The sequence below is a fragment of the Zosterops lateralis genome, assembly GCF_965231275.1.
Source record: "Zosterops lateralis genome assembly, chromosome: 26".
Classification (NCBI taxonomy): Eukaryota; Metazoa; Chordata; class Aves; order Passeriformes; family Zosteropidae; genus Zosterops; species Zosterops lateralis.
Genome location: NC_139786.1, coordinates 2,220,347 through 2,239,509, shown reverse-complemented (window position 1 = coordinate 2,239,509; position 19,163 = coordinate 2,220,347). Strand labels below are relative to the sequence as shown.

The window sequence follows — 19,163 nt, the reverse complement described above, 5'->3', positions numbered from 1 at the left end:
GAGCATTCCTTGTAAAAAAACATCAGTAATTCTTTCTTGGTTCCTATAATTAGATTGAATTTAAGGGTTTCTCATCTTAATACATTTTATCTTAAATGGATAATATTTCTTATTAGAAATATTCATTAAGACATAAAGAGAAGCCTCTCCAAAATTAGGTTTATTTGAGGGTGAAATGAAATAAGAGCCTTGTCTAAAAGAACTCAGCTCAAACTTTTTAACTATTACATAATTTACAGAAAGAAAAGTAGTGTTTGTTCCTTTGAAAGGCTACAACAAAACAATTCTGAAGATATTAACTCATTTTAAATGAATTTAAACGAAGAGAGCAAAGTGTTGAGATCTCTCTTCCTCAATATGATCCTTCCTCAGACACATCCAGATTGAGGAGAACCCACAAATCTTTAAATCAAAACTTTTAACCCATTTACAAAAAGGATTTTCTAAGCTAAAATCCAGATACCCTGGACCTGTTTGGAGAACATTTTCCACATTACCTCAACAGGCTATAAATGATAAAATCCAGATAAGGCTGGACCTGTTCTGAGATTATTTTCCACATTATCTCAATAGGCTACAAATGATAAATTATTTAAGTATTTAATTCAAATAAGGCTGCACACTTAAACAAACTCTACACACACTTCACATATTAAATTTTGCTCACTGAGAGATTAAACCTAAAATACATTCAAATTCTACATTTACTCAGCAATATCAACACAAAGTAACACAATTTATTGAAGGTAACAACTATAAGCATAAATATACATTTCTACAGGGAGAATTCTTGTAACAAAATACAACAAAATGTTGGGTTTTTTTAATTTAATTTAATTTCTTTGGACAATGATTAAGATTATCAATATGCCACTGCTCTCCAGAGCATTCAAAACCCCTCCATTTAGTTCTATTTGTTCTAGAATCATCTAAACAGAAAGATGATTAAATCATCTACTTGTTCTTAACCATTTAAGCAGAAAGATGATTAAGAATGGATCTAAATCCTTTCCAAGGGCATTGGACAAAATATCACTGTCATCAATTTAGTTCTTCCTCTATTTTTTACAGCTACTGGTAACTTTTTATTTTATTTTTCACAAATCTTGAGGGGAAAACACACAGAATTGGTCGTTATCTCCATCATCCTCCCCATCTCTTGTAACATATAAAGAGAAAAAGCTCTTGGAACAGGCAGGACAAAGTGATACCCCAAAAATCTCACCTGATGACACGTCCTCTTTCTTCCTGATCATGTGGTCTTTAGTGAATTTGACCCTCTGATGAGCTTCTATGCAGGTCTTGCACAGCCACTCCCCACACTCCACACAGAAACCCACGGCGCTGGCGTTGTCCTCGCAGCTGGTACAGACCTGCAGGAGAAAAGGCACCAGAATTTTTCTTAGGGAGAACTGAAAGCCCCAGAGAGCACAGGAGGAGGGGGGGAAAGGCACCAAAATCATCCTGGGGAGCACTGATGTCCCAGAAATCAGAGCATGCTTAGGGAAAAGGCACCAGAATTGTTCTGGGGAGCACTGATGTTCCAAAAATCAGAGCAGGGTTGGGAAAAATGCACCAGCATCATCCTGGGGAGCACTGAGAGCCTCAGAGAGCAGAAAGGGTTGGAGAAACAGCACCAGAATTGTTCTGGGGAGCACTGGCAGTGCCAGAGAGTAGAGGAGGAGTGGGGAAAAGCACCAGAATTGTTGTAGGGAGAACTGAAAGCCCCAGAGAGCACAGGAGGAGGGGAGAAAAGGCACCAGAATCATCCTGGGGAGCACTGATGTCCTAAAAATCAGAGCAGGGTTGGGGAAAAGGCACCAGCATCATTCTGAGGAGCACTGAAAGCTTCTGAGAGCAGAGAAGGGGTGGGGAAAAGGCACCAGAATCATCCTGGGGAGCACTGACAGCCCCAGAGAGCACAGGAGGGGTGGGAAAACAGCACCAGAATCATCCTGGAGAGCATGGACAGCCCCAGAAATCAGAACATGCTTAGGGAAAAGGCACCAGCATCATTTTGGGGAGCACTGACAGCCCCAGAGAGCACAGGAGGAGTGGAGAAAAAGCACCAGAATTGTTCTGGGGAGCACTGATATCCCAGAAATCAGAACATGCTTAGGGAAAAGGCACCAGAGTCATCCTGGGGAGCCCCAGAAATGCGAGGCTGGGGCAGGCAGGGTGGTCCATACCTGTTCTGACTTCTCATCAGAGCTGCTGGGGGTCTCTGAGGTGTCCTTCACAAAGTAGTTGTCCACCAGGTCGATCTGCCGGCACTCCTGGCGGCAGATGGGGCAGCGGATCACCCCCACTGCAAAACAAAACATCCCACAGGCTTTTAGGGCAGCAAAACTCACAGATCCACGAGCCCAGGAGCACAAAATACACACTAAACACCTGGGTGAAGAATTCCATGGTGATATTGGCATTAAAAACCAGCCTTTACAGGTGTAGAACTGGTTTCACCCCAAAATACACTCCTTTAACTAATCCCAAAAAAACCCTCTACCAACATAGTTGGGATAATTTCTACATCACACTCAGTTTTTCCTACTTCTTCCCAAAAAAATCCTGTATTTGTTGTCCCCAAGCAAATATTTATTTTTTCCCCTGTTTGTTTTAGATTACGAAACTCAAGACACTTTTTTTTTTTTTTTTTAATTATTTTTTAGAACAGTCTGTGGTCCAGCCTGTCTCAAGACAAAACTTCAGTGATGTTCCTGAAAATGCCAGGGGGTGTCTCAGTGTTCTCCCAGGTAGATTTCTAATATTATCTATTTCCTTAACTCAGGGAGGCAGATGAAGCAATAAAATACCACCATCCTGCTTTGTTATCCTTTGTAATCATTAAATTAGTTTTAAATCCTCAGCAGAGCTGCAAAGAAAGTTACTACATGAACCAAATTGATATTTAAAGATATTTATTAACAACCCCCACAAAGGTTTGAAAACTTATTTATAACTTAGGTAGTGGGTCACACACACTTCACAGAAGTATAATTTGATTTTAAATCAAATTTCTATACAATTTATTGAGAATATAATCTTTCCAAGCCATTGGGTTATTTTTCTACACTAAAACAACTTTGAGAAGTGTAATTAAATGAGACTCAGCTCCTTTGTGGATATTCAATTAGGACAGTAGGACTTATTTCAGGGAGATTAATTACATTAAGAATGGAGTGGTGTAATTTTTTCAAGTGCTCGAAATTAATGACAGGAGATTCACTGCAGAGCAACACAAATCCAACTAAAAATTCCCTGTTTAACCAAACCAAACACACCTCGAGAGCAGGAGATGGAAAATATCCACTGAAAACCACCCAGCAACTGATGTGGATGCACTTACAGAACAAAAATTGCAGATATTTATCATTAAAACTACTCCATCCAAACCAAAACTCATTTTTTTTAGTGCTGCCTTGAGTCAAACACACAAAATATTTCAGGAAAAAACAACAAAACAGGAGATGTCAAGATTTGTAATCTCTAGGAAATGACAAGTCAAATTCTACAGATGAAAAGCCCTTTCTGGAAGGGAAATTTGGGGTTTTGGCAAAAAAAAAAAAGAAAAAAATAAGGCAAATATTGGCTATTTCAAAATCAATTCATTGATTTAAGGTAACCAATGAAAAGCTTCAATAAAACCAAATGAAAGCTTCAATACAATCAAGTCTTCAATACAATCAAAGCTTCAATAAAATCAAGTCTTTTGATCCCAGTGAGAGCCTGGATTGTGCCCAACACACAATTTCTGCACCTCCACATTCAAATAAAACCTGCACACACCTCAAGAGATGAAAACCCAAAGAAAAGTCCTTGCAATTCTCATTTAGCACATCACACTCCTTTTTTTCACATCTCAACACCCTTTATTTCCAATAAAAGCTTTCCAATAATCCATGAGCCACTAAACATCTCATATCCTGGTCTTTTAATCTAATAAAAACCAAATTACTGCAGAGCCATTTGTACCAGAAATTGAATGTATTGAAAAGATACAGATGTGGCTAATTTTGTGAGGCAGGAGGGAAAAGAGAGAAAATCACACTGAAATAGCATTTACATAGAAAGAAGAAAGTTTTAGCTGTCAAAACTTGAGATAATTTGTGAGCTAACAAAGTTTACTGCAAATATTTAGTGAGGATGTATTTTAGGATAAGCAAAGGTTTAAATGTTTATATAACCTGTGAGAAAAACAAGTTTTCACTATCAGTTTCAATTAAAAAAAAAAAAAAAAAACAAAACAACAAAACAAACTTATATTAAAAAATAAAAGTAAATATAAAAATATCATTCTATTTATACTCCAGCAGAACTCACCACGTTGTTTTTCTGCATCCAACAAATCAAACTCATTAATCCTGGTACAAACATTCCCACTGTAACTCTGCTTTCCAAAAGTATTATCACATAACAAAAACTACTGTTTAAAAATAAATCTCACTTTTCAAATCACAGCTGGATTAGAATAAAACACCTTCACACAAAGGTCAGACATCAGGTTTATCATCTCCCTCAAGCCTAATTATTACCAGCAATATTTCCTGTGTCCTCAGAGGTGGTTTTACATTATTTTGGAGCTGTCAAATGTTGCTCCCAGAAGCAGCAATGAAGAAAAGGGAAGTTTCTGTCAGGAAGTTGTGACCACAGCACTGAGTGCAGCAGTTCCTTTGTGCCTGACAGAGCATTGCCACCAAAATCCTGCCCTCAGCATTAACTACAGGAACACAGACAGGATTCAGGTCCTGAAAAACAGAATAATTCACCCTGCAAACTGCAGCAGGCACTTCCGTGAAGAAATTCAGGGAGAAGAAATTTCCATGAAGAAAATTCATCCTTTGGACCTAAAAGGCCACAAGAAATGATTAACTATTTTACAAGATAACAAGAATGAGCTTTCAAACTTATTTAGCTTTACTTTAGAGGACCCACACTTCTCATTTTTCCATTTATTTCTATCACACACCTCAAGTGTGTAAGACCTGCAACAACCAGGAGTATAAATATTCATTTTATCCCTTTTCCACAGGTCTCTCTGCACCACATTCCCCTTCCTTTCTCTCCTATTCCCAATGAATGATGCACAGTTTAGATCAGATCCTGCTTTTGGTCCCACATTTTGCAGAATAATAGAAATATTTCCAATCTTTGCAGAATAACAGAAATATTTCCAATCACACACACATCCCCTGTCCCCATCTGCTGCCACACACAACACTCAGCCCAAATTGGAGTTTTGTTTTTCCTTTCACCCTGCAAGGGAGGAGGAGGAGGAGGAATTGTTTCCTATCTGGAAATGTGGATTGTGAGTCTCCAAAAAAAAAATAAAATTAAAAAAAACAAGCAGGAAAAGCCAACCCTGCTCAGAGGGACATGGGCTTCATCTTCTCACTCTGGGACTCAGGGAGGAAATTTGCTCCCAAATTCCTTGTGCCACACTCCTGTAGAGTCTCCTGAGACAAACAGAGATTTTCAGGAGCAGAGAATCAACACAAAGCACTGAGAGAAACACAGGAATGTGGTCAGGGATGGATCCCATCCCATGGAACTACAGGAGCAGCTCTGATGGAAATGGGAATTGTGGCACATCCCAACAATGATCCCAGTCCTGGTGAAGCCAAGGACAACAAGAAGAACCTTCCTGGAGGCTTTCCTTGTGCAACTCAGCCCAAATTGGAGTTTTGTTTTTCCTTTCACTCTGCAAGGCTGACTGAAGGGAGGAGGAGGAATTGTTTCCTATCTGGAAATGTGGATTTTGAGTCTCCAAAAACAAAAAAAAGCAGGAAAAGCCAACCCTGCTCAGAGGGACATGGGCTTCATCTTCTCACTCTGGGACTCAGGAAGGAAATTTCCTCCCAAATTCCTTGTGCCACATTCTGAGACAGACAGAGATTTTCAGGAGCAGAGAATCAACACAAAGCACTGAGAAAAACACAGGAGTGTGGTCAGGGATGGATCCCATCCCATGGAACTACAGGAGCAGCTCTGATGGAAATGGGAATTGTGGCACATCCCAACAATGATCCCAGCCCTGGTGAACCCAAGGACAACAAGAAGAACCTTCCTGGAGGCTCCAGCTCTGCCCTCAAGGTTCTGTGTGAGCACAGAGATTTCACAACTGCAGCCTCATCTCCTTCCATGGCACTTCAGATTCCCTGAATTATCCAAGACTTTAAGAACATTTAATGAGAGCAGCATCTCTGTAAATCCTTTTAACTGCTTATGGGGTAGATAAAGCACTCAGAATTAGACCACACACATCAAAACATGTCAGGGAGCACCACTGGAGTTAAACTGAGGAGGAAAGTTGATTTTTGTTAAAAACCCTGCATCGTAATCCAGAAATAAATCACTATGGAACACTAAAAACTTTCAGATTTCAAGCTTTTAATCTGCCACTCCCAACTCACACCTAAAGCTGCAACACAAGTTTTTTTCTTAATTGTAACTCAGAACTCTGTAAATACCTTTTAAATATTTAATTTAACACTTCTCAAGGGTAACTATGTTGCTCTGAATGCACCTCAAAACATGTAATTTTTTTCAACAGGTTTCATCTTGAACTGGTTTCAATAAGACAAATATTAAAAACCTTCTGTGAAATTGCTTTCTCCAGGCTGACATATCAACACCAAAAATACTAAAATACTGCCAAATTTCAAGGATGTTTGAGAGCCACAGTGAAGGGAGGGGAAATGTTGATTTCTCTGTATTTCCAGTCTTGGAGGATCAAAACAGAGATCAAAACAGTGAAAACTCATGTCAAATCTTTGGTTTCTGTCCTCACTCCAGGCTGATATTCAGGAATCAATGTGTGTTCAACTCACACCCATTGCTGCTGCACAAGAAAAAAAGAAAATATGGAATTTTCTGAATCTTCTTTGCTCCCTGCCCACCCTTCTGGGCATTTCCTTGTGGAATCCCCTCTGCTGTTTCAGAGACCAGCCCTACCCCAACAAGGCTTCCTGAGCCAGTAAGAATTAACCTGTTTTCCCTCACCAAATCCACCCACAACCATCCTCTCGATCTGGTTTTTTCAGGTTTTGTTTACAAACACCCCAGAAACCTCCTGGGAGAGAAGGGGAAGGTGGGGTGAAAGAAAAGGGGAACACACAGGGAGCCATGGAAACTCTTCTACTGCCTAAAACCAGCACAGGAGCTCAAGGAAAATAAGGAACTTCTGCAAGAAGCACCACAATCACTTGTTGGCTTCAATCAACTTAAACACATCACAACCCAACCCCACTGAAAAAAAGCTATAATGGAATAATTAAGAGAGTTATTGATCTGATGAGATCATGGACATGAACAAGGGAGGGCAGAACATGCACATAATATAAGAGATTCAAAAAATCACTTTGCACTTCAGCAGCACCCAGTAGATCCTCTCCATCACTGGGAAATCATAGGGAGTCTTTCCAGCAGTTCAAATTTATAAATTCAAAGTTTATTCAAACACTTGTGTTTCTGAACACCTCTATTTACACACTAAAATTTCTATTTTTTTTAAGATCCAACTCCTTTAACATCAGCTCTGATGTCTGGCACAAAAATCTTTATCAGTTTTTTAGTTGTTTTGTAACATTCTGAGTGTTGAAACTATAAAAACACCAGGATAAAGAAGATAACTTCGACTTCTCTTAATACCCTAAAATAAATGCTAAGCTAAAATCCAGATACCCTGGACCTGTTTGGAGAACATTTTCCACATTACCTCAACAAGCTATAAATGATAAAATCCAGATAAGCCTGGACCTATTCTGAGATTAAAATAAATTAAAGTGTGTTATGGACAAGAAGGTGCAACAGGAGTCATTAGTACATTCTTCACAAGAGAGCAGAGTGCCCCAGGCTGCAGCAGCAGGACAAGGACAGACATCCCTGACCCCGCCCAGCAGCCCAGGACACCACACTGGGCCAGGACAGGGCTCCCAGTATGGCACAGGCTCCCAAACTGGGAGAGGGGCAGAGCCAGGGGACAGCAAAGGGACACTCAGTGCAAACAGGAATAAAGGGATTTCTATTCCCCATGAGCTGGTCCAACCCTGCTCATCACAGCAGTCAGCACAGAGCTGGAGCAGCTCCCAGGAACCTCCTGTCCCCTCCTGCCACCTCCTGCCCCCTCCTGTCCCCTCCTGTCCCTTCCTGCCACCTCCTGTCCCCTCCTGCCACCTCCTGCCCCTTCCTGCCACCTCCTGTCCCCTCCTGCCACTTCCTGCCCCCTCCTGACCCCTCCTGCCACCTCCTGCCACTTCCTGCCCCCTCCTGCCCCCTCCTGCCACCTCCTGACCCCTCCTGCCACCTCCTGTCCCCTCCTGCCACCTCCTGTCCCCTCCTGTCACCTCCTGTCCCCTCCTGCCACCTCCTGTCCCCTCCTGCCACCTCCTGTCCCCTCCTGTCCCTTCCTGCCACCTCCTGTCCCCTCCTACCACCTCCTGTCCCCTCCTGCCACCTCCTGTCCCTTCCTGTCCCCTCCTACCACCTCCTGTCCCCTCCTGCCACCTCCTGCCACCTCCTGTCCCCTCCTGTCCCCAGACCGGCTCCAGGCCAGGGGTGGGGCCGGGCACACCTGGCCCTGCCCAGCCCAGGTGATGCCCCACCCCAGGTGATGCCCCACTCCGAACCACATTTGTGCCAAAGAATGGCCTCAAATCCTGCCGATACCTGTGAGACACCACAAAAGCTCTGTCACATCATCCCCTTGACAAACAACCTCCTCAAATCCCAATTTCTGTCGAACAAGCAGCAGCATCACTGGAGAAATCTGGCTCCACACTCAGCCTTGGATTAGGTGGCAACACCAGCCTGAAGTGACTCCCCCCACTGAAATAATGAGTGACTGGAAGACAATTAAAGATAATTAAAGTCCTGTCCTGTCAGACATTTACACTGTTACAGAGACAATGAAAAAAAATGAAACTTTCCAGTTCAGGAAATATTTGCAGGCACTTGTGCAATCCAGTAAATCCAGCTTCTCTTCTGGGAATGAGCCTGTCAGGAGTGAATCCCTGCCAGCTCCCATTTATTGGGTGACAACTCCAAAGGATTTATCCATGTGCTCAATATTTATTTCTCTCAGCACTGCAAAGGTCCAAGCATATTTCTGCCCAGCCATACATCAAAATCCTGCTCTAATTTCAGTGATTAGACCTTGAAAAAAAAGCCTCACAGGTCAAGGGAGCAACACTATCAGAATAAAAATACTATCAACACTGTCAGAATAAAAATACATTAAGAAAAAAAAATAACAAATTAACTGCTTTCAAGGCTCGCTCCTAACTCAGCTTTTTGGTTTTTTTTTTTTTTGAACAGTCCTTGATTATGTCACAATTATCACACACTGAACTGACAATATATTATATTTAATAAGAAAGAAAAATTACAGCTAAATTACAGCTGCCACAGATATTAATTTTTATAAAAATAACACACGCCTTAATGTGCTCAGATGGAAATATTTTGCAATGCACTATTAATTTAGACTGAAAATTAAGTTTCACAGCAACATTTTTACTAATTCCAGAATATGAACTGAACATTTTCCAAGACTCATACTGAGCTCCAGCACAAATTCATGAACCTCATTTATTAACACAGGAGAAAAGTAAAGAACCAAGAGAGTTCAGGTGATATCTACTCACATTTAATAAAACTTAAGATGCTGCATTTACTCAGCTTAAACAGCCTTATTTGATGCAGGAATTTTCATTCTTCTAGACTGAAAATACAATAACTGCCACCAAATTCAGTGTAAGGGACGTATCAACATCCTCAAACACATCAGAGTTTTTATGTCTTCCTCTAACAAAGCAAATTAAAAAACAAACTTTAAGTGTGATTAATACAGGAGCTGAATTGAGCACATCAAACCAGTTTATGGTATCACACATCACAGCTCTGGGGGTAAATGTGCTGCTGTTCCTCAGTTTACACACACAACCAACTGTGGAGGTTTTTTCAGCTCCTTTGGTTTGGTTTTCCAGCCTAATCGTGCCTGTGACATTCCCAAGGAGCTGGGAGAGCCCCACGCCCTCTCTGCTGAGATAATCTCCTTACAAGAGATTGGAAATATCTCATCCAGGCAGTGAAACCACAAAACAACCTCTCCCCCAGCAGCAGGAGCAGCAGTGGGTGCAGGAAAGTTGTTCTACAGTATCTGTTACAGTCTGAAATCTCTAAATTAGAAATCAGCTTTTTTTCTTCTTTTTCAGGATACTGTGATACCAATGCAGGAATTTTCTTGTAACCTGTTCAACCCGAAAGGAGGAGTCCAGCTGAAACACCACCACAAAATCATCTATCCACCAAATCAAATCCACATTCCCATAACCAATGAAGACGTTAAATTGAGTATGAAATGCTACTTTTCATGTTAAATAAATGCATATGTTTTAAATAGATAAAACAAGAATCTTCTATATTTTTTTCCCTAGAAAAATGTCATCAACAGAAAAATAAATCCCTTTCACCAGCAAAACTGGTATGAACCCATCAAGTGCTTGTTTTTAATACAGCAAACCACAACTTCAGATAAAGAACCTCTGACTAAAGCAGAAAAAAAGTAACTTTTAGGAATTGAGATGATTCCTCTGCCCTCTTTAGCAGCGGCTCTGGCAGGAGCAGAGATGCTGATCCATCCCCAACAAAACTCTCTCCAGGAGGGCACAGGGAGCTCCAGCAGGAAAAGTGTCACTCAGAGAACTCTGCTCTGCAGGCACCAACCTCACATTACCGCAGTTGTTACCCAATAAATACACACATTACTATTTTAAATCCTGACAGCTCTCAGCGAGCAAACTCTGAAACTAATTAAGAATGCAACCAGGAAAAAATATCACTTGTGCTTCTCTGGTCTGTGTGAAGAGATGCTGAAAGATAAAATCACACAATCCAGCAGTGAGAGCCTGCAGCAAAGTGTAACTAACCTGCCTCAGGTCCAGCTACAGGTACCACTTCTCCTTAATTCTTCCTTCATGAAAAAGCACCTGCTCGTCATGAAAGAGACTTGAGAATGAGCAGAAGTGGAAGTAACACTTCACACTCTGTGAGGACCAAAAGAGGGAAGGAACCTGTGTGACTAAGCACTGTGGGGCTTCTCAGGAGGCTCAGAAAGGTCCATTTTCTGTCTCATTTGCTGGTAACCATCTCCTGTGCTGCTGATTCCACTCTCAAGGTGCCCATAAAAATGTCTCTGCTGGTCCCTGGTCCATCCTCAGCTGCCAGTCCTGTGTTCATGCATGAAATGCCACCACAGCTGGATGCACAGCTGGATCACACAGCCCTGCAGGACACTCCCACAACAGCTGGGGCTGGAAGGCACCTCTGGAGATCTCCCAGCCCTGGAGCAGCGACACAGGGCTGTGTCCAGGTGGGTTTAACCCCCTCCCTGAGCAGCTGCTCCAGGGCTCTGCCACCCTCCACAGAAAGAATTTATTTCTCATTCAGGTGGAATTTGTTGAGTTATAATTTATGGCCATTGCTCCTTGTCCTGCCCTGGGCACCACTGAAAAGAGGCTGACACCATCCTCTGACCCACCCTGGAAATATTCATAGGGATTGATGGGATCCCTTCTCAGTTTTCCCTTCTCCAGACTAACCAGGCCCAGCCCCACTAGAAAGATCCTCTAATTCCCTGTACCTTGCTCTCATCATCTAAAACTTTTTACTGCAACAGTCCAAACATGAAACTCTTTCTACACCAAAGCACACCAACGAGCATTCTTAAAATGTGTACAACAAGGAGTGATATCCCAGTTTATTCTCACACCTGTATCCTACAGACACAGCAGGACTCAGATAATCCTGCTAATTGCTAATAAAACAAACCCTGCTTTCCACATTCTGTGTGTGCCACTGCTCTGGGAGGGTGGGGAGGCCAAAGAGAAGCTGTGGCTGCCCCTGGATCCCTGGAAATGTCCAAGGCCAGGCTGGATGGGGTTTGGAGCAGCCTGGGACAGTGAGAGGTGTCCCTGCCAGGGGCTGGGGTGGCACTGGATGAGCTTTAAAATCCCTTCCAAACCAAATCACTCTGATATCACACAAAATGTAGAACCTGGAATTTAAAATCATGGATCACAAGATCATCTGAGTGCTTTACTGAGTGCACTGTCAAACTATATTTAAGACATCATCTTTTTAAAACCAATGACTTTTCTAAGAGGACATCCTAGATGAACTTCTGAACAGTCTGGGTGAAGAAATCTCTACCACACCAGGTTAATCCCTTCACTGGGGAAGGCCTGAGTGCAAAGGTGTCGCCAAACAAGGTCTCCCTGACCACAGAGCCCATTTAGGACCTGCAAAACCACTTCTCAGGGCCCTACTTTGGTCTGCACACCACAGCCTGTGAGTCACCCCATCTAAAGCTCCAGAAGCTCTCCAATTCCACCCCTGACCATGTATTAGAGAAGAAAACTCGAACTCAAGCTGTGATTGTTCCAGAACACATGGAAGGAGCAGTGCAGCCCTGTTCCCTGGCACAAGTTCTGTCCAGGCAGAGCCCCCGGGGCACAAACAGCAGGTCAAGGATTTATGTCAGCGCTCAGGAAAGCAGGTGCAGTGCACAGAGTGTTCCCTGGGCAGGTAAAAGTGTAACAACGGTGAATCTGAATTTAATGAGACACATTTTACCCCCATTGCTATAGAACAGAGCAGCTGCCACCCCCTTCCTGAATCGCCCAAAACAAACCAGACAGAAGGAGAGAATGACAGAATATTTGGGGTTGGAAAGAGCCTTTAAAGGTCAATAATTCAACCCCCCTACACGTCCCCCAGAGCAGGATGCTCAGAGCCTGACACTGAACCTTTCCACCGCCTCCCTGAGCAACTTGTTCCAGTGTTTTCACCCCCTCACGGCAAACATTTCTTTCTCACACTTTATCCACACCGATTCTGCTGCAGTTTAAAACCACCATCCCCCAGTCCGACCGCAACAGGTGCTGCTAAAAACTCCGTCCTTAATTTTATGACAGACTCCTTTCGGGGGCCTGGAACTCCTCCAGGCTGAACAATCGCAGTTCCCTCCCGGCAGAGCTGCTCCATCCCTGTGACCAACAGCTCCGTGTCCCTGTTTTCTGCGGTGGAACAATCCGCACCCCAATCCCGGCAGCTCCACCAGCCCGGGCCGGTCCTGCCTCCCCTCCCGCGACCCCGGGATCGGTCCCGGCCCAGCCCCGAGCTCACCTTGCTGCACGTCGCCGTTGGCGCCGCCGGGCACGGGCACGGTGAGCTGGCGCTCGGGCTCGGGCAGGCAGCGGCGGCAGAAGGAGTGCAGGCAGGGCAGCAGCTTGGGCTCGGCCTCCCGCCGGCTCTGCAGGCTCTGCGCGCACACCGCGCACGTGTCCAGCAGCGAGAACGGCGCCGGAGCCGCGGGAGTCAGCGGAGGAACCGGGCTGGGGCCTGGCCCCGCCGCCGCCGCCGCCGCCGCCGCCGCCGCCGCACCGGGCCCCGCCGCCGCCTCGGCCTCGGCCTCTCCTCCTCCGCCGCGCTCCGCCACTGCCGCCGCCGCCGCCGCTGTTCCGGGACTCTCCTGCTCTTCGGGCGGCGCGGCGGCGGACGGCGAGCCGGCGGGAGGCTCCAGGCCGCCTCCACCGCCCGGCGCGGCCTCGGCGGCCGCGTCCCCGCCGCCGCCGCCTCCTTTGTTTTCCGCCATGTTTCCTCCTTTGAACCCGACCCCCGCTCCGCGCACGCGCCGCGTCACCGCGTCACCGGGCGGGACCGGCGCACGCGCACGCGCGCGCGCTCCCGCGGCAACGGCGCGGCAGGGAGGGAGACCCGTGACGTCACGGGGAGGGCGGGGCTCTGGGCCTTCACTGGGCGCAGGGCTGAGAGTCTATTGGGCGGTGGTGGGGGCGGCTCAGCCAATGGGCGGTGGCGGCAGGGGAATGGCCACGCCCCTCCGGGAACGCCCCCGGGACTGGGGAACGGGGAGGAGGAAGAGAGAACCGGGAATGGGGAAAAACGCACCGCAAATGGGGAATAGAGCACCGGGAATGGGGAACGGAGAACTCCCAATAGGGAATAGCTCACCGGACTCGGGAATAACCCACTGGGTTGGGAAATACCCCATCAGGCGGGGAAATAACGCACGGGGAATAACTCAACGGACTGGGGAATACCCCATGGGGCAGGGGAGTAATGCACTGAGCTGGGGAATAACGCACTAGGCTGGGGAATACCCCATCAGGCGGGGGAATAACGCACCAGGAATAACGCACCGGGGAAATAACGTGGGGAATAACCCTCCGGACGGGAAATGACACAAACAGGCTGGGAAATTACCCATGGGGTAGGGGAATAACGCAGCAGGAAGGGGAATACCCCACCGGGACGGGGAATAACGCATGAAGAGGGGGAATAGCCAGCGGGATGGGGAATAGCCATTGGCATGGGACATAATGCACGGGGGTGGGGGAATGGGGCACTGGGATAAGGAATAACCCACTGGGATGGGGGAAAAAAGCACTGGGATGGGGAATACCCATGTGAAAGGGGAATAGGGCACCAGGATGGGGATAATGGACCTGGATGGAGAAAGGGCACCAGGACAGGAAATAGGAGAGCTGGATTGGGAATAACACAGTGGGATGGGGAAGAGAGCAGTGGGATGGGGAATGGCACACAGGCACAGGGAAAAGGACACCAGGATACATAGATGGGAGTCAGTGCATGGGGACAGGGATCAGGGCAGGGAGAGGAGGAGGATCAGGAATAATGCCCTGGGATGAGGGACAGTGCAGGAGGTGGCACTGGAGTGGGCACTGCACGGCCCCAGTGCTGCAGAGAGATTCCCCCACCCCAAATTCCTGTTCCCCCCTCACTGCCCCTGCGGGGGATTCTGGGGTCCCCCTGGCCCAGCCCCCAGACCTTGGACACAAAGCAGAAACCAAATAGCAAAACAGGATTTATTAAAGGCATAGGGGAAAACACAACAACACAAGCTCCTGTTTTCAGTGTAAGAGCTCTTGCTTTAAGTCTATAAAAAGTGAAACAATTCACAGTACGTTTAATACATTACACAGGATGTTTTGAGTCCACTCTACCTCCTCCTAGAATTAAAAACAAGGAAAAGGAACAGTGGAAACACCTTTTTACCACCTCACACAACTGCAACTAGAGGTGCCTACAGGCACAGCATCTCCAAAGTGCCTGGTTTGTAGTTTTTAACACGTGCTGCACTAAGGCAAGTCAGGATTAAGTCACTGGAAGTCTTGCTGGATGTTCTCCTTGTTTGCTTCCCCGTGCTGCTGCTTGATTTGTGAAATTTCATTTTCCAGCTGCACAATAGTTCGTTCAATCTCGTAATTTTTACTGACAAGAGAGACCCACCTGGAAGGGAAAAGAAATAAAAAGAGACTTTAAATGTTATGTAACAGTCCTCTGGTTTAAAATCAAAGACAACCACTGCTCCAAGGCAAGCAGAAACACCAAATAATGCAGTATTTTTCTTAACATAAGATAATCCTCAGTTGACACCAATGGTCATTTGAACAACCAAAGTGACAATGAGTAATTTTTAACCGTGTTAAATCTGATAATACAAAAAATTTCATGATTAGACTCATCCCCTAACTGCCAATATTGAAAAAAAGGAGAGTTTAATACAATTTAGGAAATTTGAAGCAGCTAATAAATATACCCTGTTCCCATCTGTTGATTCACTCAACCTCAGTAAATATATTGTAAATAAATATAAAAATATGAAACCAAGTTACAAATACTTCAAAACTTTTTCTGCAAAGCAATACTATCTTACAGCAGCACCAAAGGATCACTGAATTTTGAGTGGAAGAAGAATTTCAAGTACATTTCAAGCAAAGGAGAAACTTGTGGAAGGGTTTAACAGAGAAATGTCAACACTCACGTGGATTCCATCTCTCTCAGCTTAGCCCCAGCTGTGAGCTGCATGTTCTTCCTCTGCCAGTTCAGGTCTTGAATGTTTTTCCTGGGGAGAAAAAGATGTAGTTTTACTTCCTCATTTCTTTAGCATCTGCAGTAGCTGCTGCTAATTTCCAAGTACACTCAATCCCTAGAAATACTGGCAGAAAATATTTGTGGAGCCAAGACTGGAATGACAAAATCCAGATGGACAAATCCCTGTGCTGGGCTCACAGAGAACCCTGAGTTAAGTAAAAGCGAAAGGCCAAACCCAACATCAGGGATGATGCTCTTACAGAGACACCTGCACATTAAATTACCAGCAGTGAAAAGAAAGCATCTCTACATTTCAGGGAGGATTCCACAAACCCAGAGCAGAGGTTCAAACAAACCAAACACAGAATTTTGAGTAGAACAGACGCAATGAATGTATCTGTTTGAGGAGGGCAGGGTCACATTTCTTAATTATTGTTTTTACTGAGTCTTTTTCCCTGTGACCATGCATTTAACCAGCCAGCATAGAGATCTTCCTTTGTACAGCTTGGGGGGAGAGAAAGGTTCACTTCCAATTCCAGTACAAGAATAAGAATGACCCACCTCAATTTCTGAAGCTCTTTCTGGGCTTGTTCTATCATATGAACCAGGTGCCTGATGACAGAATGCAACCAAAGCATTAAAAACACACGAGTGCCAAATCAGCCCTATTTCATTTGACATTTAACTTCTCAGAGTTAAGGATTCAATAAGCCCCAGCGACCCAAACACCTTGTCCCAGCCAGCAGATCCTTTACCTGCTCCCCTTCTCCTGAGCTCAGGAACCCTCTGCCTTCTCTCTGAGCTGAGTCTGGCATTCCTTTGGCCTGATCTTTTATCTAAGGCTCAGCCAACCCTTCTCTAAAGTGGACATGAACATTCTCCATCTGAATTAGCCCCAGTGCTTCCTGCAGTCACACTCTACAACCTTTCCTTGGCTTTTGCAGCAGCTTTATTATGGCTCCAGGCTAAGCCCAGGATCTGCAATAACTCATCTTCATTTCCACTACTGGGTTATCCTTCCACAGGCCATCACTAGCCTTAAGTAACACCCACTACAATCAACAATAACCCACAACATTCAAGACTGGGATGTCTTAAATGTGTATTAAAACACATGCAGTTTCTTGGCCACAGAGACAGCTTTGAGATCAAACTCCCCTTTCACTCAGAGCTCACAGGGGTTCCAAGTTACATTCTAGAGATCCCCACTGAATTTACACATAATAAATACAAAGAAATTGAACACAGAAGGTTGTGTTGAGCAGAACACAAAGGCCTTACTCGTTGTACACCTTCCAGGCATTGCAGCCGTGCTGGGACATGAGCTCCAGGTTCTCAATACGCACAGCCTGGTGCTCCAGCTGTGCCATGGAGTTGTTCACACACTCCTGCCACGCCGTGATGTCGTTTTTCTGGCCAGAGGATGGGGCTGGCAGCTCGTACCTGCAAAGGGCACAGGGATCACCCAGGGCAGTGTTCTGGGTTGATGGTGCCTCCTATCCCATATTGTGGACTCCCTTGTTATGTCCAACAGCTGTCCCCCCTTTCAGGGAGGGCTGGCACTTTGCTGCTGGCTCGGCTGGCCTCTCTCTCTCTCTCTCACTCTCTCGGCTGCTTGGCTTTGCTTCACTCGCCGCTTTGCTGCCGTTTTGGCTGCTGCTTTTTCTCTCTGCTGCCTGTTTTTCGCTGTTTCTGTTTTTTTTCCTTTTCCCTTTCTTTCCCCCCACCTCCCTGAAGATTTGGACCAGTGCTGGACCTGACCTGACAAGTCTGAGAATCTCCAGGGCCCGTGGAAGAAGCTTTGCACCCTTCCCTCCTCACAGTAACTTGAGCTTTTCCTTTTCCTTGTGGTGGGGGAGTGTTTTTTCATTTATCAATAAACCAGTTTTTTCCACTTTTCCTCCAAGAGAAATTCCTTCCCAAACCCAGCGCTGGGGGGGGGGGGGGAGGAGGGGTGGTGGAGGTTTGTTTTTAGGGGATTCCCTTTTAGGGGTTCTCCCCTAATTTATCCTAAACCAGGACAGGCAGGCACCAGGTGAGCCACACTCACCTCTTCATGCTGAGCAGCTCCAGGGGCTGCCGGGCCGCCAGGCGCTCGAACTCGTTCCGCATGATCTCGGTCTGCAGGGGAGGAGGCTGTGAGGGGCAGGAGTGGGGTGTGGTGGGGAGGATGGGGACAGGACACAAACAGGCAACGGGGGAGAGACACAGGAGGGGTGGGCAAAGCAGAGGGGGATGCGGGGAAGGACAGGGACAGGCAGGGTCTGGCACAGGCAGGGTCAGTCACAGGTAAGGGGCTGGCACAGGTGAGGGGCTGGCACAGGTAAGGGACAGAGTGGGAGCCCGGCCGGGGTACGGCGAGGCCCCGGGCGCTGCCAGGCCGCCCCAGCTCACCTCGAAGGCGCTGTAGTCGTGCGCGGGCAGGTAGCTCAGGTAGTTCTTGGTCGGCCGGTACCGCCGCGTCTCCTCCTCCACCAGCGCCGCGGCCTAACGCACACGGGGCGTCAGGCGGGTGTGCAGCCCGCCCGCGGCCCCGGCCCCTCCCCGTCGCCCCGGCCCCGCACGCACCGCCTCCCGCACTCCCGGTGCCTCATAGCCCTGGTCGAAGTAGGGCAGCGCATCCACCACCACGTCCCCGGCCACCAGCCCCGGGCCCGACATCTTGGCCGCGGCGGCGTGCACTGCGCCTGCGCAATGACGTCACGCCCGGCGGGACCGCGGACGGCACCGGTACAAACCCTGCCCACTCCCCCTCACAAACCCCGCCCACTCTCCTCACAAGCACCGCCCACTCCCGGCACAACCCCCGCCCACTCCTGGCACAAACCCCGCCCCTCAGCCCAGGCTCCGCCCCTCCCGGTTTGACTCCAGCCTCGGTCCCGCCACTCCCGGAGCGTTTCCAGGCCTGGCCCCGCCTCTCCCGGTGAGATTCCGGCCCTGGCCCCGCCCCTGCCCCTCTCTCTGCTCGGTTCCGCCACACCCGGAGCGACTCCAGCCCTGGCCCCGCCCCTCTCGGCCAGGCCCCGCCCCCTTAAGGAACGGAGACACGTGAAGGGTTGGCTCGATGAGCTGTAATTGAATCATGGAATCGGTGATATCGATCCATGAGCTGTTATCGATCCATGGAACCGGTTATTGATCCATGGAACTGGTTATTGATCCATGGGCTGTTATCGGTCCATGGGCTGTAACTGATCCATGGGGCTGTTATCAATCCATGGAACTGGTTATTGATCCATGAGCTGTTATTG

The 19,163-nt window shown here is 46.7% G+C and overlaps 2 protein-coding genes across 3 annotated transcripts in view; both read right to left on the bottom strand.

Moving 5' to 3' along the window:
• TRIM33 (tripartite motif containing 33) overlaps positions 1-13,651 on the bottom strand; it is a gene marked incomplete at its 5' end in the record, with an annotated part of 39,346 nt that extends 25,695 nt beyond the window's left edge. For both annotated transcript variants that reach the window (XM_083878554.1, XM_083878555.1), the window contains 3 exons: positions 1,226-1,373; positions 2,190-2,308; positions 13,183-13,651. In XM_083878554.1, coding sequence (XP_083734680.1) covers positions 1,226-1,373; positions 2,190-2,308; positions 13,183-13,651 — 736 coding nt within the window. The remainder of the gene's footprint in view (positions 1-1,225; positions 1,374-2,189; positions 2,309-13,182) is intronic.
• Positions 13,652-14,889: 1,238 nt separating this feature from the next.
• BCAS2 (BCAS2 pre-mRNA processing factor) lies at positions 14,890-18,588 on the bottom strand. The gene is made up of 7 exons (XM_083878306.1): positions 18,481-18,588; positions 18,307-18,399; positions 17,963-18,033; positions 17,194-17,355; positions 16,474-16,524; positions 15,863-15,943; positions 14,890-15,327 (listed from the first exon to the last, which is right to left on the bottom strand). The coding sequence occupies exons 1-7, from the start codon at positions 18,571-18,573 to the stop codon at positions 15,198-15,200; spliced, it is 681 nt and encodes a 226-aa protein (XP_083734432.1). The 5' UTR covers positions 18,574-18,588; the 3' UTR covers positions 14,890-15,197.
• Between the last annotated feature and the right edge of the window lie 575 nt (positions 18,589-19,163).

Excerpts from the sequence above, each read along its gene's own strand:
- BCAS2 (XM_083878306.1), bottom strand. The coding sequence starts at position 18,573 with ATGTCGGGCCCGGGGCTGGTGGCCGGGGACGTGGTGGTGGATGCGCTG. Across the intron at positions 15,944-16,473 it reads AAAGAGCTTCAGAAATTGAG|GAAAAACATTCAAGACCTGA; the intron begins GTGGGTCATTCT and ends TTTTCTCCCCAG. Across the intron at positions 15,328-15,862 it reads CTGAGAGAGATGGAATCCAC|GTGGGTCTCTCTTGTCAGTA; the intron begins GTGAGTGTTGAC and ends TTTCCCTTCCAG.